The 19,553-nt window shown below is 34.9% G+C and overlaps 1 protein-coding gene across 4 annotated transcripts in view; it reads left to right on the top strand.

Moving 5' to 3' along the window:
• Positions 1-1,579: 1,579 nt before the first annotated feature.
• Positions 1,580-19,553, top strand: part of unc-104 (kinesin family member unc-104) — a 33,282-nt gene continuing 15,308 nt past the window's right edge. For 2 of the 4 annotated variants that reach the window (XM_065363183.1, XM_065363182.1), the window contains exons 1-5: positions 14,343-14,523; positions 14,593-14,732; positions 14,935-14,985; positions 15,198-15,317; positions 15,393-15,526. In XM_065363183.1, the coding sequence (XP_065219255.1) occupies positions 14,465-14,523; positions 14,593-14,732; positions 14,935-14,985; positions 15,198-15,317; positions 15,393-15,526 (504 nt within the window). In that variant the 5' untranslated portion in view covers positions 14,343-14,464. Of the gene's footprint in view, positions 1,826-2,186; positions 2,332-13,119; positions 13,282-13,382; positions 13,553-13,636; positions 13,816-13,905; positions 14,162-14,342; positions 14,524-14,592; positions 14,733-14,934; positions 14,986-15,197; positions 15,318-15,392; positions 15,527-19,553 lie in introns of those variants that run through there. The other 2 variants (XM_065363185.1, XM_065363184.1) reach the window with 2 other exon arrangements.

Genomic DNA, 19,553 nt, shown 5'->3' with positions numbered 1-19,553 from the left:
TAAAAAGAATATAAAAATAACGTTCTAAAAAATAACGCCAACACGTTCGTCAAATAACAAATCTATAAATCGTATTTCTTTTTGGCTGGAGGAAAAACAACAGTCATCGTGAAAATATTTTCATTTCTATGAAAAAAATTTCACGCCAGAACGCAGACAAAGATGAGGCAATCCTCTAAAGAGGGTGTTTTCCGGTCGGTTGACGCATGACTATGTTTCTTTTAACGTCTCGTCGTTATGTTATCGACGTTTACCATCGAGAAAAAAACCCTGTGAGGTATATAATGCCCTTTAAAATCACTACCTAAATTTGTTTTCGAATTTGTTTTAAACGAAATCATTTGCTTTAACGATGCGGTTCATTTTCACGATAAACTTAGACAGGAAAAAAAATCACTTCGTATGATTTAAAACATACCTTATGGTACATGAATGGAATGGTTGAGACGCGAATGACGTATCCCTCTTCATTTTTACTCTTTTTTTTTTGAACTCTCGCGATGACGTTTCAAAGGAGACATCTATTAGAAAATTTTATCCCCAGTAAGCGTAGGCGTTTGAAAGTTTATTTTGAATCTGCGAAACGCGACGACGTAATTTCCAGCGACGACGATGACGGTTTTATCTGCGTAATCTGCTGCTTCAGAATCGATTAGCATCGCAGCAGAAAAATATTCTATAATGGTATGAGCCTATTTTTAAATAGGTAATGTATCACAATGTTCATTTTTTTGGTTACACGTTTAAAGGGTAGGCGTACATATGTATATAAATTGATCAATATGGGACAGGGACAGACGACGTCGTCGGTCAAAAATTCCAGCACAGTCGGACGTTCGTGTAATTAATACGATACGTTTGTATAATCTTACACGAAGAGTGATGGCTGGCGAGTGGAGGGTTGTCGAACTTACTCGGTCGTATGACGTCATCTGAGGGGGTGTTGTTTTTCTGGAAAGCTTTAGTGGTTTTATCGATTTTATCCTATTCAGATGTTGTTTTTTTTTTCTTTTTCAATGACCTCGATGCTGTGTAACGATATTGTACGTGAACGAATCGTGTTCATTTGATATGTCGCCAAAGGGGTGGCTTATTATTATTATTTTTTGTTCGTACGATTAAGCGAGAGTTTACGTCGAGTATATTCCATAAGCCCGATAATTAACCTCAATTATGTTGAGCTTTATTCCAGACGGTGGCGCTGTCAAGTTCCAAAGTATAGAGATAGACTGGTCGTTAATTTTTTACGACGAAGGACGAATGCTTTACGACGGACGCCTTTGTACACATCGTGAAAATTGGCCTCCTATAGGCTTCTGGGCACACTGCTGGAAAAATTCTTTCAGAGCCCTATTCTATTCGTCGATATTCGACGAGTTTCCTTCTCGTTGTCGGTTTAATTTTCATGAATTCGTAATCGATTTCAAGACGTTTTGAAATACACAGTATACGTCTCCGTTCTGTGTTGGTCTTGCCGATTGAACGATATTACCCTTAGACGCGAACTTACCAAGCATGCGCCACTTTTCCTCCCTTACGAGTCACCCTGGCTCCGTGTTACGCCGTTCGCCACAGTCCGAGGTGATTCGAGACTGTAATAAAATCGTTACGTTAGTAGTTTTTTTTTTCTTCTGCGTTTTCATTCATTTTCTATGTTATTTTACACAAGTTTTTTTTTCTCTCGTTATTATTAGTTTAACTCGCTATATAAGATAAATAATTCTCGTTCGCGAGTTTTTAATTTAAACCGAATACACATAAGCAAAAATGTTCTCCTTCAAAATGCGGTGATTTTTAACCTCGCTGAAGCTTTTTCTTCGCAAAGGTATGGGCGTTGCAGAGATATAATTTAATATACTCTATGTACACCTATGACGTCACTCTCTTCTTTTTATATTAAACTTATAAATTATAACACATTTTCGCGTCAAATTTATATGGTTAATTCGACGAGCAGATTTTGAAATAAATAAGATAAACGTATATCTACCTACATTTTTTTACATTTTTCGAGGAGTATGTTTGTGAAAGTCTCGCTGGAAGTTCGCGTATTGCGTTTCGAAATGTTTTAAATAGGACATGGCGTTTTCATTTCCGCGAATCGGGCAGCTTTTCTATTGGTAAATTATGACTCATTCTCATATGCTTTACTTATGGAGTTTATGTGTACTATTTGTATGTTGCAGAATTTCTAATTAGTTTGGCGTATTCGAGCGAACTGTTTCAATAAAATGTCGTCTGTCAAGGTAGCCGTCAGGGTACGTCCCTTCAATAATAGGGAAATTCTAAGGGAATGCAGATGTATTATTGAGATGTCCGGATATACGACCAGTAAGTAATGTTTGATCAAGTTTTTTTATAGTAAATTTTTTCAAACAGATTAGATGGTTTTTGAATTAAGTGGAGAATTTCCTCAATTTTACCATTATTATTATTACCATAATGAATAATGAATGTTGATTGGAATGAAATACGATGCCAATTGATTTAGTGGTGCAGTAATGTGGTAATTGTTTGTTTTATTTTAAAGACGAGTGTGTTGAGGAATTGTACCATTTGGTTACTTTGCCCAATACACATGTTGAAATGTTGAGCTTTGTTGAAAATGTTCATACTTTCACGAGTGTGTTTCTGGTTGAATTGTGTTTCAAAGTTTATATAAATGTAGTTTTTGATCGAGTAGGATTTTGTATGTTTTGTACAATTCACTCAATAGTTCTATGTTAGTTGAGTTTTGAACTTGGAAGGTCATTTGAATAAATGGATATTCTGTTCTATGGATTTTCGAACGATTTAACTGGAATGGTTTTTTCAAGCATTTATGAGAAAGTCGACTTATGGCTGGTTCGATTTTTTTCTAAAATGGTCCTACGTTTGAAAATGTCATAAAGTTATATTACATCATAGGTACTTTAAAGTTATATTTTGCTTACTCGAATGAGATTAATTTCAACTTTTTTTTACCTGCGGTATTTTCAAAGTTTGTGAGACAACATGTTTTTTGTTTGAAAAAAAATATCAGAAATTAAAAAAGTCTGTATTATATAAATTATTTAAAGAAAAACTGGCGACAAAAGACTCCAATGTGTCGTTTATTTGAACACGAAAAGTAAATCTGATATGCAGTATGTTTGCTTACCATAATGGCACTAAACAAAAATAAAATATTGAGTACCTGCCTAGACCTACCTGTACCTACCTAGTACCTCTACCTACGTATACAAACAAAAGGTTGGTAAAGCTAACAATGAAATTAGAAATTATACACGCCACTGAATTTCCTCTTCGACCTAGACCATCATCGTGGCGGGAGGGGGGAGAGACGAATTATCAGGAGAATGAAAAATACCGAGATTTTTAATTTTTGATTACCAAGCGAAGTTTTCTCTCAAATTCTTACAAAATTCGGGCCAAAAATTGGATTGATAAAAAAATTGAATAAGTAGGTAGCGGTGAAGTCAATTGTTTTTTTCGGAAAACCTCATTCTCTACGTAGCTAGTCGTATTGAAATCGCAACCACGTTTCAAGGGGTCCAATTTTGACTCTGTTGGGAAAAATTTATGTTATGACTGTTATGGGAGAAGAGCAAATTTTTAAAAAGTGGTAATTTCGAAAAGTGCACAGTTTCTTACTCATATTGAAAAAAGTGGGCCTCAAAACGTGTTGGTAGTTGAAATATGAGCAAAACAGAAAACTCTCCGAATTACATAATAACAATTCCAATTCTAGTCGCAAATTTTTTTGAAGTTTGAATGCGTTTTTTTTTTTTTTTAAATTTAATAATTGGGTTTCAAAAATCCACTTTTTTACACAATATAATGTATCAAAATTTGAAAGCAATTCTCTGAACTTGTTGATAGTTAGAATATGACATAGAAGGAAAATTCCAAATGTTTTAGCTGCCCAGCCACTCATTTCGAGATTTCGAGGATTTTTTATTGAAAGGATTGGGTTCAAAAATTACACTTTTTCTCACTCAGGTCGAAAATGATCCTCAGAACTGGTTTGTAGTTGGAATATGACCCATGCAAAAAATATTTCTCAAGTCCTAGCTACTCAGACGCATAGTTTGAGTTTTCAGGTACATATTTTTTTTTGAAAAAATTGAGCTTTCAAAAAATACTATTACTCCTAATTATGTAAAAATTGGACTTCTAAATGTGATTGTAATTTTCAATTTGTCTACGTCTAGAAATCTGGGTTTATCGAGATGAAAATTGATTATTGAATTTTTCCATTAATTAACTTATATATCTACGTCTTATACAAATTTTTGGGCTGAAAAATTACTATGAGAGCTTCAATTTATCGTTTGAGCCACTGAAACTCTTTTTGGGAGATTTTGAGTAGGTAGATTTCCCTGCTTTAGTAAAAAAAATTAATCAAAATCTGTGGCCAAGTGGCCGAGAGATTTCCTAATGAGTTTTGGGTATGTTCTTTAACCCTTTAACGCATGGGAACAGTTCAACTAATAAATTTCAAGAATTTTCATGAGAGAAGTTGGACTGGAACATCAAGTTGTGACATTTGAAAACAAAACGAATTTAAGTAATCAGGTCATTTTGGAAATTGAGAATTTTCCTCAGTTTTTTCTAAAATATTAAGTATGTTAATTTCCCTAACCAAATTTACAGATGCAACCGAAAAGAAAAAGCTAAGTTGATAGAAATTTGCTGTAAAATTTCATCAGATGAAATTTTTTCGATTGTTCATCTCAATTTTTTCATAAAACTTGCAAATTAAAAGCTCAATACTACAGATGAATGCATTTCATTTCTTTTTTTTCAAAAACTTCAACAGCTCTTGAAGAAAATTTTTTACAACTCAACAAAACTAAAATGTAACCCTGTAGAATGACGCTACCGCTGGGGTTTTCAATTTTCATTTTGAAATTTTGGAAAATTTGGTTAAAGTATCTTCTACCTACCTATAAAAACTGACACAGTTTCTATGCAGCATCCGAATTTTTTAACAGAAAGAATTTTCATTTCAAAAGGAAGGCATCCTGGACTTGTATTGAAAATAGGTTAAGTCAACCACAGTTTTCAGTCAGTAGGTGTTTTCAGACCCAAGTAACGACCTGTGGTTGAATCAGATACAGCTTCTAATCAGTAGGTGTGTTCAGATTCCAAGTATAGGACCTGTGGTTGAATCAGACACAGTTTTCAATCGGTGGGTGTTTTCGGACCCAAGTAAAGACCTGTGGCTGAGCCAGACACAGCTTTTAATCAGTGGGTGTTTTCAGACCCAAGTAGAGACATGTGGTTGAATCAGACACAGCTTTCAATCAGTGGATGTTTTCAGACCCAAGAAAGGACGTGGTTGAATCAGACACAGTTTTCAATCAGTGGATGCTTTCAGACCCTAGTAAATAATATGTGTGGTTGACCTTGAGTTGGAAACAGTTTTCAATCTGTGGGTGCATTCAAACTCGAGCAAATACCTCTGGTTAAATGAGATACAGTTTCAATGCATAGTTTACTATGTTTACATAGAATCAGTGGCTGTAATGAGTCCCAAGTAAATTTGTTTTTTCAATAATTTTATAATTTATTTTTGGAATTCGATTTTTTTTTAATTCAGTAATTTCTCAGTTTACATTGAAATGAGAAAATTACATCTCAATTTCTCCTTAGAATTCCAAAATGAAATTTCATTCATTTTTCCAGATCTAATCTTTGAGTTTTTTCTCCTTGCACAAAATTCTATTTTATTTGAAACAAAATTTTTTTCAAATTCAAAAACATATAAATGAAGTATGAACTTAAAAAATTTTCAAAAAATTCCAATTTTTATCAATTTTTTTTTGGTTGAAATAGAAATTCCAAAATAAAATTTGACCCTAACTGGGAACCCCTGCGTTATTTTACCCCCATTTTATTCCGATTTTATTGCAATGTAAACATGTTTCCTTGTGAGCTGTCGAAGTTGTTGAAAAAAGAGTTTGAAAGTAATGTTTTCTCATTTCTGAAACATTAAATTTTTCATATGACGGTTTTTATTATTTTAAAAATTGGTAAAAAGTATAAAAACAGTCGAAAAAATTTTCATCTGATGAAACTTTACAGCAACTTTCTACCAACTTGGTTTTTTGTTTATGTCTGCATCTGTAAATTTGGCTTTGAAAAATTTCACAATCTGATTGTTCAGTCAAATTTCTCTCTCATTAAAATTTTTGAAATTTATCGATTGATCTTCTCTCATGCGTTAGAAGGTTACAGAGGATTGTGACCAAATTTCACAGAGACCTGTTTATGTTCGAGTTGAAAGTTTTTGAGAAAAATCCATGGAGGGGTCCTTGCGGAGGATATAACACGTGAGGCATTTTGAAGAAAAACAAACGTTTTTTCCCGCTGTAATCCCTATAGCTAAACTGTTTTTTTTTTTTGGGAAAAAAGCACACGTTGATCTCCAAAATTGATGGTATATTATGTTAAAATTTTTTGGAATATCAATGAGTATAATACTGTACTCAAAAATGAAAGTTGAATATTTTCATGAGAAATTTTCTCAATTTTTTAATAACATTATAACCTATGAAATATCGTATTTCTTCTGAAACATCACCTGAATTCGAAAATAAATTTAGTGTTATGTCAATTGGTGTAGGCACTTTTTAACCCTTAAACGCCAAAAAGAAAGTCAACAGATGTGTCTCAAAAATTTTCATATTATGTAAGAGAAAATGGACAAAAAAATTAGATTCGATTCGTTTCCCCTCAATAGTTTCATACACTTCAAAATCTTAGAAGTACATTTTGCTTTAAATTGTTTAGGGGAGTTAAGGGTGAAATAAAATATTTTTTTAGGTGTACTTTGGTAATCTACGTAATTGCTCTAAAACGTGAAAAAGTCGAGAAATTGTGGTTCCTGTCATTTCAAGGGCACAATCAGAGCCGTCTTGTTCATTTTTATTTCTCTGTTACTGAAGGAAAATCAGCCCAAAAATTTTACCATGTTGAAATGTAAAATTTTAAGAAAATGAAAAATTCATTTTTTTTGATAATACGAGTATCTTTCAAGCTCAGAAAAATAAATTCTCTTGGTAAATAAAACAAAACAAGTTATTGGAAAACTTTAAACGAGGCGAAAAGATTTTCTCTTTCAAAACGATTCTACAAATCTGTCTGCTATGCTGTATTTTTCTTCATGATTTGTTTGAGTAATACGTCAGCAGCACTCTGTCTGCGTCATAATTTAGAATAGGTACCTATTCGGGCGAAAATCTTTCTTCGATTCGGTTTATTCTAGGAAGGAGTTGCAGAAAGGGGATTCGTTCGGTTAATAAAGTAACCAAATACGTAGTTAGAGTTACTTGTACGATTTGAGATTGGCAAAATATGATTGTCATGTTTTTCTCATATCACGTTTTACTCATTATCTCTGTACATTTCACTCCAGCAAACTGGCATATTTGTTTGTGTGGGTAAAACTTTTAAGCCTATCGAAGGAAGCTATCGTAAAAGAAAAACGACAGCTTTACACTTTCTGGAAAATTCAACTGAAGCGAAACAGTACCTAATAATTCGAATCGAGCTTTTATATTGCGCATATCTAGATACTAACACCTGTGGAATAATTCATTTTCCAAACCATATGCTGCGAAAGTTTTACCTTTACCTCCTATGAGAATATAAGTATCGTTTGTATCGTAGGTAGGTATAGGTAAGTAGGTAGGTAGGGACAACAGCGACATTTCGATTGTATAATTTTCACAAATAATATCGTAGTATTCTCAAGAGCAGAATATATTAAGTTGTTTGGATTCACGTTCCACTTAAGTAACTCATTCTGTAAGGTCGCACGTATTTGATATCTGTGAAAATAAAAAAAAATCCATTACGCCCACTGCTTATTTGGTATACTTCTTGTCTCTACTGGGTTTGCGAAATTCGTACTTAGAATATACAATTTTTTTTTGCTTCGTTCGATGTTAAATACGACGTGTTGAACGAACAGAGAAAAATCTACCATCTTGCTAGATGGTTTTTTTGATGAAAAATAATCACGAAAATCGACGTCATAACATAAAATTTTCACAATGGGTTTGCATATAAATGAACGATAATGATTTCTAGCGAGATGAAAACTAAAAATGAAAAGAATTTGCCCAGATGAGCTTCGCAAAAAGCTTTGTATAAACTCGGATGGTTTTCAAACCAAGTAAAACTTTATACTTTACATTTCATAGATTAAAAGTTCGCCAGCAGCGTATGAAAACAAGGCATAAATTCAATTACAAGTTTTTCTCTCGCCCACTATCGAGTTTATTCTATACGAAAATGGCATCGGTATTAGCTGAAAAACGTTCTTAATTCTTAACCCTTTGAAAAACGACGTGAAATTCTCTTTTATTTTGAAGTGTTTACAAAAGATACACATTTTCGCGTAGAAAAATTCTCTTCAGATGTTTGTATTTTGAGAAAAATCTGAATAACGGAGAAAATTCAATTGAGACGAGGAACAGAGAAAAATCCAATCTGAATAAATATCGACTTTGAAAACGATACGTTCGAAATTTCGAATCGAATAAGTACATAAAATTATTATTTCGTCGACGAAATTTTCAACCGTATTGTAATCCTGTCTGTAATAATGTTTGAACATGGTTTGAAAATTAAATCCAATCCTGTCTATGATTCGAGTATGTGTACGAAATACGAATATCACCAACGTCATCGACAAATTGGCTAAATTGGCCCGGGCTCGTAGCTATGTATTTTAAAGATTCAACACGTAGGTAAATGTCGTCTGGTGTTACACTAATTACCTACTCGTCGTCCCAACGAATCAACGAATATTGACCGATTTGAATCAACACCCCTTAATGGCTTTCGTACGTATTAAAGGCCCGTCATCTGCTAAGTACCTACCTCGTGTTCGTACGTTCGCCAAAATCCTATGCTCGTCTCGCAGTCGCAGATTTAATTACCATAATGCTTGCTGGTTCTACGTCATGTAGGCGTTTTTCAATTACACCGCCTAATTCCTTTTTCCTGTATCCTTTGATTTTTTTCCCTCGACGAATGAAGCATGATGGATTTTTCGCAAGGGTCCAGAGAGCTTCGATTAACTCCGAGATGTTTCAGACGTCGAGTTGCCCCAATTTCTATAGAGAGAATTAAAAAATAACAGAAACATAATGAAAAATGTGTATGGGGATTAAGGAACGTGATGTAAATTAAAAATTATCGCGAATTTTTTTCCAGTTTTTAATACTGTTGGTGGTATTTTTTTTGATGAGTTGATCTTTTCGCAATTTTATATCGTTGGATGATAATGAAACTTCCATAATTTTTTTTTACAACTTTTCTTTATTAAGTTAATGAATGTATGGTTAGGATTCAAGCAACATTGGCGAGAGAAATGTCATCTTCTGTGCAAAGAGATAAAATTATAATTAGGTTTAGTAAATAGGCCTACTGGATTATAGGAAACGAAAACCAAGTAATTTGAAACCCAGCTCTGTTTATATAAATTCTCAAAACTTTATTGATCTTCCAATTTTTACTTCAAAACAATTGAATAATGAGGGAAATTGTGATTTGAACAGCCTGGTAATTTTTCCAAGCTTTCAACTCTGGAAAAATAATGTTTTTTTTTGAGAGGGAGGGGGAGATGGTGGGTTATATTTTTACATGTTGCTATAAAAATTGAATGAAAATGTAATATATTTTTTTTTTTTATTTGAAAGAACAAAAGAAGAAAGCGATCTGCTACAAATAGTAACATTTAGCATTAGCAACGGTGGCAGCCTAGATTTCGCCTGGGTGTAGCGAAACTGGGGTTGGTTGAAAGAAAAAAGTGTCGATTTTTTCTGGGTGTGGAAAAAATTTTTGAGGTTCTTAAACTGATCGAAAAAGAACAAAAAAGAGAGATTTTCACTGTTCATTAACTTTTACCACAAAAATTGTGTCTGTGTAGTAGGAGGCAGGCTTGTAGGACCGCTCAGGTTTTGCGGTTGCTCCAAAATCAAGGTCCTAAGTTTGGAGCTTTCAAACGGTCTGGTCCGGTTATTCGGTTCTGCATTTTTTGTCTTTGTAGGTCGGTCCGATCTGGTCCTGGCCAGAAATTTTCATCGTGGTCATGGGTCAGCTCAGGTACAAAAAACGGTCTTCATTTTTCAGAAAGAAAAAAGCTTCCTAACACATAAGATGAGTTGAAAAATGGGATTTTTACTTTCAAAACATTGAAACTTGGAAAGAAATTAAATCACAATGGAAATTTATTCGAAATAGGCATCTAAAATGGCATTATAAATTTGAAAAATTGGCCATAACACTCATAACTGAGGTCCAAACCGCGGTCATTGGTCCGATTTTTTAGAAAGGTCTTCGGTCTCGGTCTGTTCTAGTTATCTTTTCTGAAAAGGGTCATCTGTTTGGTTAATATTTACATAATTTTTGTTTAGAGGTCCAAGGTCTGGACCGGTCCACTCAGTCTTGTGTGCATTTTTGGGTCCGGTCTCAGTCATTGGTCTGGGTTTTTTGTCCGGTCCGACAAGCCTGTGTGTAGGTAGCCAACAAGCAAAAAACAAACAAAACAAATAGTTATTGCTAAAAACTTGAGTTATAACAATGTAAAATTGGGGACAATTTTTTTATGGGTGTAGCGAATTTTTTCTGGGTGTAGCAAACTGTTTTTCTGGGTGTAGCGAGCTGCTTCTGGGTGTAGCAACTCGCTACACCCGCTATATACAAAGGCTGCCACGGCTGATGCATTAGCTTACACGCAATTAAGATTGAAATCTCAGGGGTAGGTCCAATACCTACATGACATCTACACGGACGGTATATTTCTTCATCATGATTCAAAAATTTTTTAATACGTTGTTGTAATTAGATGAATATTGTTGATTTCACACTAGGTATTTCCAAATCTTTGAGAATTGTGCTGTTCTTCACATACCATTTATAAGTTTTCTTAGAATTTTGTTCTGGAATCTTTTGATAATCAGGATATTGGATTCACTAGCCAAACCCCATAGTTCAATACCATACGACCAAATTGGTTTGAATAAACATTTGTATATCAAGATCTTGTTTTGTTGGTTCAGCATATTAGTTCCAAGCAGCCAATAAAGTACCTAATTTGAGTTTTTTGTCAAGTTGAGTTCTCTTCTTCAGAATTATGATCTCTCCATGTGATGATGTGAGGTGGTTTCAAGGTGTAGAGCCCTGCGCTGACAGCAAAATGATCAGCGGCAGCTATAGTATGCACAGCACTGTGGCTGGTGATGGAGCCGATTCCAGCCAAAGTTTTTGGCGGCTGCAAAAATTTTACTCAGTGGCGGCTCAGTCGGCTATAAATTCGACTTTTCTTCTGGTAAAAAGGACATAGCCTGATTTTTCTCTATTGATTTTGATTCTCCAAGTTTGATACCAGGTTGTTTTGTAATTTGTCCATTGCAACATCTGGATCAAAATCTTGTGTGGTAATTGCAGTGTTGTCAGCAAATGTCGCCATTGTGACATCGCTTGACAAAGGGATGTCACCCATGTAGAGAAGATATAATATTGCGCTCAATACACTTCCTTGTGGTACTCCTGCTTGGATTGTTCTAAAGTCAGAGAAATCATTGTCGTATTCAACTCTAAATTTTCCATCACTTAGATAGTGAGCCAGAAGAGAAGATTGTGTAGAAGTAGAATGTCTGGAAGATGGTTTTCAAGTTTCATTAAGAGACCAACATGCCATACGCGATCAAAAGCTTGGCTTACATTAAGAGAAGCTGCATTGCAAATTTTTTTATCTTTGAGTTGTTAATTTTTTCGACAAAACGATGTACTTGACTACTTGCTGAATAGTATTGTGTTTTGAATGAAATCCGAATTGGTGGTTTGGAATTAGCCTTCTATTCTCCTGAATTGGCCATAGACTTCGTAAAATTAGTTTTTTGAAGATTTTAGAGAGGATTGGCAATAAGCTGATAGGTCTGTACAATGAGGTTTCATGTTCTGGTTTTCCTGGTTTATGGATGAGAATAACTTTGGCATACTTCCATTGGTTCTAAGTACAAATATCAATTATCATGTTGAATATTTGAGTGATATACCAAATCAGCCAAGGTGGAAATTCTTTGATGATTTTTCTGTCGGTTTTGTCATATGCAGGCGATTTCTTATTTTTAATTTGTTTAAGAATTTGTCTAACTTTTTATGAGTTGAATACCTACTTTGAAAGCGGGTAGTTCATTGGAAAACGTTCCGTAAATGATACAAAAAAGTCTAAAAAAATGTGGGGGAGGGGGGGGGGGTGAAAATTTTCTGGAAATGTTTTTTAAATCATGGTGAAAAGGTGGTGAAAAAGTATTGATTTTCACTAGGAAAATTCTGTTAGATAAGTACCCTGTCAAAGTCCTTCTCTTTGATTTATAAATTTTGTCAGAATGCTGCCAAATGTTGAGTTCGTATGAGGGGGGGGGGGTAGAATTTGTAAAATGAAACAGAATCATATATATACGTTCATTTAGATTTATGAGGAAGAATTTGAGAACCAATGTACTCAAAGTCCCACAAATGGCCTTTTTGCTTTTGATTTGAAGATGCTGTTAGGACGTTCTCAAAACTGTGCTTGAGGTCGTGGTGTCCTGCAATTTCGTTGGACATCCTGAATCGTTTACCCTTTTTTAAAAAAATTTTTAATTGAATTTTCCATATGGAATGCCTACCTACGTATAGTATTTTATTCATCATTAAAATTTGTTTGACGTGTCAAATTTGAAGTATGTTCAGAAACTGAAGTGAAGGGTTGTACTAGGTAAAGCTTAACTCAATATTTTCGAATCCTTCCGCTTCGAATATCAAATTCCCCCACGTACTGCACCATTATTTCTAATTAATTTGTAATGACTGAATTTGTAGCCCTATAATTTCCGTCCATCGCGTCGTCGTTTGGTATAATTCGACGCCATTCACATTTCAATTACGATTCGACGTAGTTGTGCTTCCCTGAGGCGCAAAAATTACTACCATAAATGAAATAACCTCACCGATGTCTTTCATAAAACCATAAATCGAATTTTCAACATATTTATGTGTTTGTGTAATAAAAACATTGAAACAATGTCTATTTTTCTCATATTAGATATGAATTCTAACGTCTGAATTATTTTACAGCTATTTACAATCCTAAAGCACCTCCTGGATCGAAAGAAGGTTCCAAAAGCTTCAACTTCGATTATTCGTATTGGTCTCACGATAACGATGATCCTAATTTCGCGTCGCAACCTATGGTTTATAAAGATATTGGCGAAGAAATGTTGGACCATGCTTTCGAAGGTATATCTAGTTTATATATTCAAATGAATTGTTGTCAAAATTAGATGTACCTAGACCTACCTATTCATTGTTAAACCTATACTAAAATTCTTTTACCATAGGTTACAACGTCTGTATATTCGCTTACGGCCAAACTGGAGCTGGTAAATCGTATACGATGATGGGTCGTCAAGATGAAGAAGATCAGGAAGGTATAATTCCTCAAATCTGTAAAGATCTCTTTTATAAAATCAAAAATACCCAAAACGATAACGTCAAATATAACGTCGAAGTAAGTATTACGCAACATATTTTGCTATACAAGATAATATTTGAATTTACTCGTTAACTTACCTCAAATTACTTTACTCAACAGGTGAGTTTCATGGAAATATATTGCGAACGTGTTCGTGATTTACTCAATCCTAAAAATAAGGGTAATCTGCGAGTACGAGAGCATCCTTTACTAGGACCTTACGTCGAAGACTTATCTAAACTAGCCGTCACATCGTATAAAGATATTCACGAGTTGATCGACGAAGGCAATAAGGCCAGGTATGTGGGGTTCTCTTTCATCCAACTTCACTGAAAAATATCAATACCTGTGCTTGATTAATTTATACCTATTTTACAATGGAATTTCAGAACCGTAGCTGCAACAAACATGAACGAAACGTCCAGCAGATCACATGCTGTGTTTACAATATTTTTTACCCAGCAACGTTTCGATCGTATGACTCAACTGACGACTGAAAAAGTTAGCAAAATTTCTCTAGTCGATTTGGCCGGATCAGAAAGAGCTGATTCGACTGGTGCCAAAGGTACCAGGTTAAAAGAAGGTGCCAATATTAATAAATCTTTGACTACGTTGGGCAAAGTCATTTCTGCTTTGGCCGAAGTGGTGAGTAAATTATCTTTTCCTTTCTTGGATTTTTTTTTTCAACCAGAACATTATTAATTTTGCCTTGTTTTTGTTTCATGTGCTGATTCATCGTTTTTTTAATCAATATAGTCTGTAAGTTTACACATTTGAGTGGTTTTATTTTTTTAATTGGTTCTATTCCGTGATTTTCTAATTCTTCCATTTATTTGATTAATTTAGCAATCGGCGAAAAAGAAAAAGAAAACCGATTTCATTCCGTACAGAGATTCTGTGCTGACTTGGCTTCTCAGAGAGAACCTCGGTGGTAACTCGAAGACAGCTATGATCGCCGCCATTAGTCCGGCTGATATTAATTTCGACGAAACTTTATCTACATTGAGGTAATTAACAATTGTCGGATAAATTCAGGGGAACTTCTCCATCTTATTCATACCTATTTTTATTCACAGGTACGCCGATCGTGCCAAACAAATCGTCTGCAAAGCTGTTGTTAATGAAGATGCAAACGCTAAATTAATCAGAGAACTTAAAGAAGAAATACAAAAACTAAGGGATCTCTTGAAAGCAGAAGGAATTGATGTGTCCGAAGGTAAGCATCCCTTCGTTCCGACTTGTAATATTCTGAAGGGACTAAGAAGAACGATTTTTTCTATTCAAAATCGTAACGTTCCATTACAAGGATATACCCCTTTTGGCTACGATGTCTAAATTATACTTACGTATAAGTTTTTCGAATTCGAATTGAAAAAATAACGCCGGAATATTTATTGTTTGAACACATATTCCGATAGGTCCAGGTAATGGAATAATTTGCATCAAGACAAAAGGATCTAATAAACATCGTAAGTTACGAGAACCTATTCAAAGACAAAAGAAATTCAATCCCAAGCTATTATTTTGCCTCATTGCTATATTTTTATTCGCCCATTTGCAATAAAATAAGCTTCATTCTTCATCGTGCGTTGAATTGTAAGGGGGTGTCGCTGATGGAAAATTTTGAAAATATTTTCATTTTTTGAAATACTTGACAAATAATGTTTGGGTTATTTTACAGGTAATGGAGGTTTGAAAATGATCAAAGGCAGCGACGAAGGTGAATCTGATAAATACAGCAAACAATCCCTCGCAGAAGAAGCTGTCGACCAGTTGCAAGCTAGTGAAAAACTTATCGCTGGTGAGTTGGTTGAAATTAAGCATCCATTTTTTTGAAACCCGAGCTTCAATTTGACTAATTCCTGTTGTCTATTAGAACTTAACGAAACGTGGGAAGAGAAGCTCAAGAGGACGGAGGAAATTCGTATTCAGAGGGAAGCAGTTTTCGCTGAAATGGGTGTTGCTGTGAAAGAAGATGGCATCACCGTTGGCGTTTTCTCACCCAAGAAAGTAAGTTTAGAATGGTTTGAAAAAAATTAGTACCTACCTGTTTGCCAAAACACGCCGCGTTCATTCTTCAATAGGATTGATTTAATGGAATTTTTGAGCCAAAGTTGAAGAAAAATTCAAAGGATCGAATAAAAATTGTGAAATGACGTCAAAAAAAAGTATTTGAATAATGAAAAGCATAAAAATCTAAAATGTGATCTAAAAAAACACTTTTCAAAATTTTTTCTGTATCTTCTGATATATTTTTAATCAATTTTTCTATTTTAGGAATTTTTACAAAATTTTGCTCAATTTTACCAAAATTTCACAAATTTTTTTGGCAATTTTCAGTAATTTTTGTACCAGATTTTTTCATGTTTTTTAATAGGTATTTTATACAATTTTTGTAAAATTTAGTTTTGTTTTCAAGTTTTTTAATTTTTAATTAATGTTTCAATTTTATGTTTTTTTTTGAAAACTCAATTTTTTTAAAATTTCATTTCATTTTGATGATAAGTATTGTAAAATAGTGTGTCTAAAAATTCGTCGAATGCTAGAGTGAAAATACCGATCACCGTCTAAGTCAGGAAATAGCCAATAGCGAATACAACTATGTATTAAATAATCGATATAAATAATGTCAGGAAAATATAAGCTAGCAATAATCGTCGTAAATATCTAATCAATAAAACTATCATCAAATAATCAATCAATTGAGGTTGTCAGGTCCGGAGTTCTGGCTTGGCTGGAACTTGGATGGAGTGATAATCGATCTGTAATTAAAATAATCGCTTTTGAGTACACACATGTACTACTCATCGATCAGGCAAACTCGTACATAATCGTACATAAATAACTCGTAAATATTCTCGTAAATACTCGTAAATAATACGTGATCAATAACTCGTAGATAACTCGTGAATATCGTAAACAATACATAATCAACTCGTGAGTACTTGTAGATAACTCAATCACTTCTAATAGACATTAAAGACCTCCGTCTCAGGTCTCGCCACCTCGGCGATGACCAACTATGGGGATGCTTCGGACCCGAGCAGAGATGCATGGAAACTTACCGCGGTAACTTACCCGAGAACTTACCGGTAACTTACCGGTAAGTTACCATGACATAAATTACCATAAGTTACCGCGGTAATTTATAAATTTTCAACAGACATGTTGGCATGGGTAATTTTTGATGTTTGCATGTACTGCTGTAGCTGTCTAGATACAACAAATTACAATTTGTACTCTCTAAATTTAAAAGAGTCAAATTTTACTGTATAGCACTTAACAGTAGGGTATGACAACATTCTGGCTTCTTGTAAACTATAGTTTTTGACTGGATTTTCATTTTTCAGTAAATAATTTTCTGATCTGAATTCTGATCAGTCAAATCAAAATTCAAAAGTGAATTATTTACTGAACTGATCAATCAAAAATGAATTATTATTTATTTAGGTAGGTAGGTACTGTGTTGATCAGTGAAAAACTACTGTGATCAGCTTGGTCAGCACTGTCAGCAGTAAAAAATTTTAAATAACTGACTTTTGCAGTACTTTTTCACTGTTTATTTCAGTGATGACATTTTGGATTTTGCCTTCTTAACAGTGAAATTTCACTGTTTAAAATTTAGAGAGTAGGTACATACATATCTACTTCTTGTGAGATGACCTATAAATAATAAATTGTAAAATCAAAAAAAAATGAATTGAATTGTGAGGTAAAATAAAGCTGTAAATTTTAATTTTGTTGAAAGTTGAAACACACTGTATTACTTGACTACTTTCAATACCTAGATAGGTTTAGGTACCTATTACAAATCTTTAAAAGTGTTCGTTTTTTTTTTGTTTGATTTGAATGCTCTGAAGTTTGAACTTTAACTTGAGAAATGATTGGTGTTGAGATTGAGAAAACATAATTTTTTTTTTTTGCCTTAATTTCATTCTTGCAACTGGTTAATACAGTTCTCTTCTCTTCTCAGTTCTCTTTTTGTAATAGAAAATGCTGGTGCACTCTGATTAGGAATTTTTTGGTAATTGAAAGCAAGGGGCAGCAATTTTTGTATTGCCCAAGCCCAAAGGCGCAAAAATGGGACATCTACACAAGTCCCTATCCATTTCTGTCAGTTGTTGGATGTTATGGATAATTTCAAGGTAACCTTCATCTCAATTCTGATGTTTAGAACCATTTCAGTGAAAATTTATAAGTTACTTAAATTACCGGTAACTTACCGGTAAGTTACTGGTAAGTTACCCAATTATAAATTACCGGTAACTTAGCATCTCTGGACCCGAGTACTATACTACCCGTGGTTCACCCATCAGTGTCAGCATAACGGAATGATCTGGCTCCAACCAAGATTTATCCGAGAGGCCACATCGTCGCCTGTATGGCTCGTCACACATACTGCCTAGTGGTACCTCTATGAGTCCCCCGCAGGGTCATGACTCACTGACAAGACGTACAATGCGCGTAATAAAATCTAACACTGTTCTGATCAATATTCACTTCCTCAATAAATAATATCTGGGTGCTTAAGGCACCAATAAATCATGCAAACACATAAAAACGGCCAATAATAAACAAGCATTCATGTATCGTAGTACTCAGTAAGATAAACTTACGTATTCACGTATTAATCGCAATATTCGACTCGTAATATATCCGTATCGGACTCGGACTCGTATTCGGACTCGTATTCGTATTCGTAGGTACTCGTATTCGTCAATATAACAGAACTGGAGCAGGTATATCTTCGGCGACGTGGTCCGGAGACAGCTACAGGCACAGGCACTTCACCACAGCACAAACTTTAACAGACTGAGATCTCTACACTCAGCCAAGCTCTTTGCTGGGTACAATTTTACTCACGAACGTGAGAACTTCCGCCTGTCTCCCACGGTCGCAAAGATAACCCCTCGAATACGCATCTCGATGCACTTGCATCGTAAAAATGAATTGCAACCACCTGGTCACTAGCTCGCGGATGCGACCAACACCCCATCAAGGTGTCAACACCTCCAAACGCGTCAAGATAACGCACCAAACCTTACGAGTACGAGAAATAAAATAAATATCTACTCGTCGCTAAAAGCGACTTCTTACATTCGGCCAAACTGACCACTCACCTTGACCCCAAGGTGCAAAAACTTCAATCGGAATCTCGATCAGATGGAACAGATGGAAGCACCACTTCATCATCGTCACTGTCTGCCTCGGACTCATCTGATAATACAGCTGGATCTCTCCACCGCTTCATCTTATCCACCGCCACTACCTGATCATAATTAGTACACCTCGTTGACCTCGTAGTACCCTCCATGTCACTCACTCTGTATCGGTCATTCTGCATGACCTCGGTCACAATCATAGGACCACTAAACGGGTGCAAGAGTTTACGACTCGTGCCAGTAGCAGGAACTTGTTTCTCGATAAGCACCAAATCACCCAATTTATACTTGAGTGGACGCTTACGTCGTTGGTCAAAGTACTTCTTTTGTGTACTCTGAGCTTCAGCAATCTTCTGATGAGCTGCTTCTCGCATACCATAGATGTCAACAATAGATGATGCAGCTAAAGTAATTTCGTCTTTCAGTACGGTGTCTGACCCCTTTCGAGGCGTGTAACCATACAATAGTTCACTCGGTGATTTGCCAGTAGATTTATTGACAACATTGTTGATGGAAAACTGGGTGTTCAACAACTGCTTGTCCCAGAGATGTTCTTCCAACGTTGTAGCCATTAGAGCGCTTAAAATGGAGCGGTTTAGTCGCTCAACTTGACCATTCGCTCTTGGAGTAGCCACAGCATTTTTAACATGAGAGATGTTATTCTGGATACAAAAATTTTTGAACTTCTTCGAGGTAAACGAACTACCTTGGTCAGAAATGATAATTTGAGGTGCACCATAAGTGGCACAGACGTGCATAAGAACTTCGATAACGTACTTGACCTTGGTAGATTTCATAGCTCTCAAGATGCAAAATTTTGTGAACGCATCGATAACAGCTAAAATATACGTATTCTTGTGCTTGGACTTTGGAAA

This window comes from Planococcus citri, chromosome 4 (genome assembly GCF_950023065.1).
Source record: "Planococcus citri chromosome 4, ihPlaCitr1.1, whole genome shotgun sequence".
NCBI lineage: Eukaryota > Metazoa > Arthropoda > Insecta > Hemiptera > Pseudococcidae > Planococcus > Planococcus citri.
The sequence above is the reverse complement of the archived record's forward strand: the minus strand, read 5'-3'. Positions and strand labels throughout refer to the sequence as shown.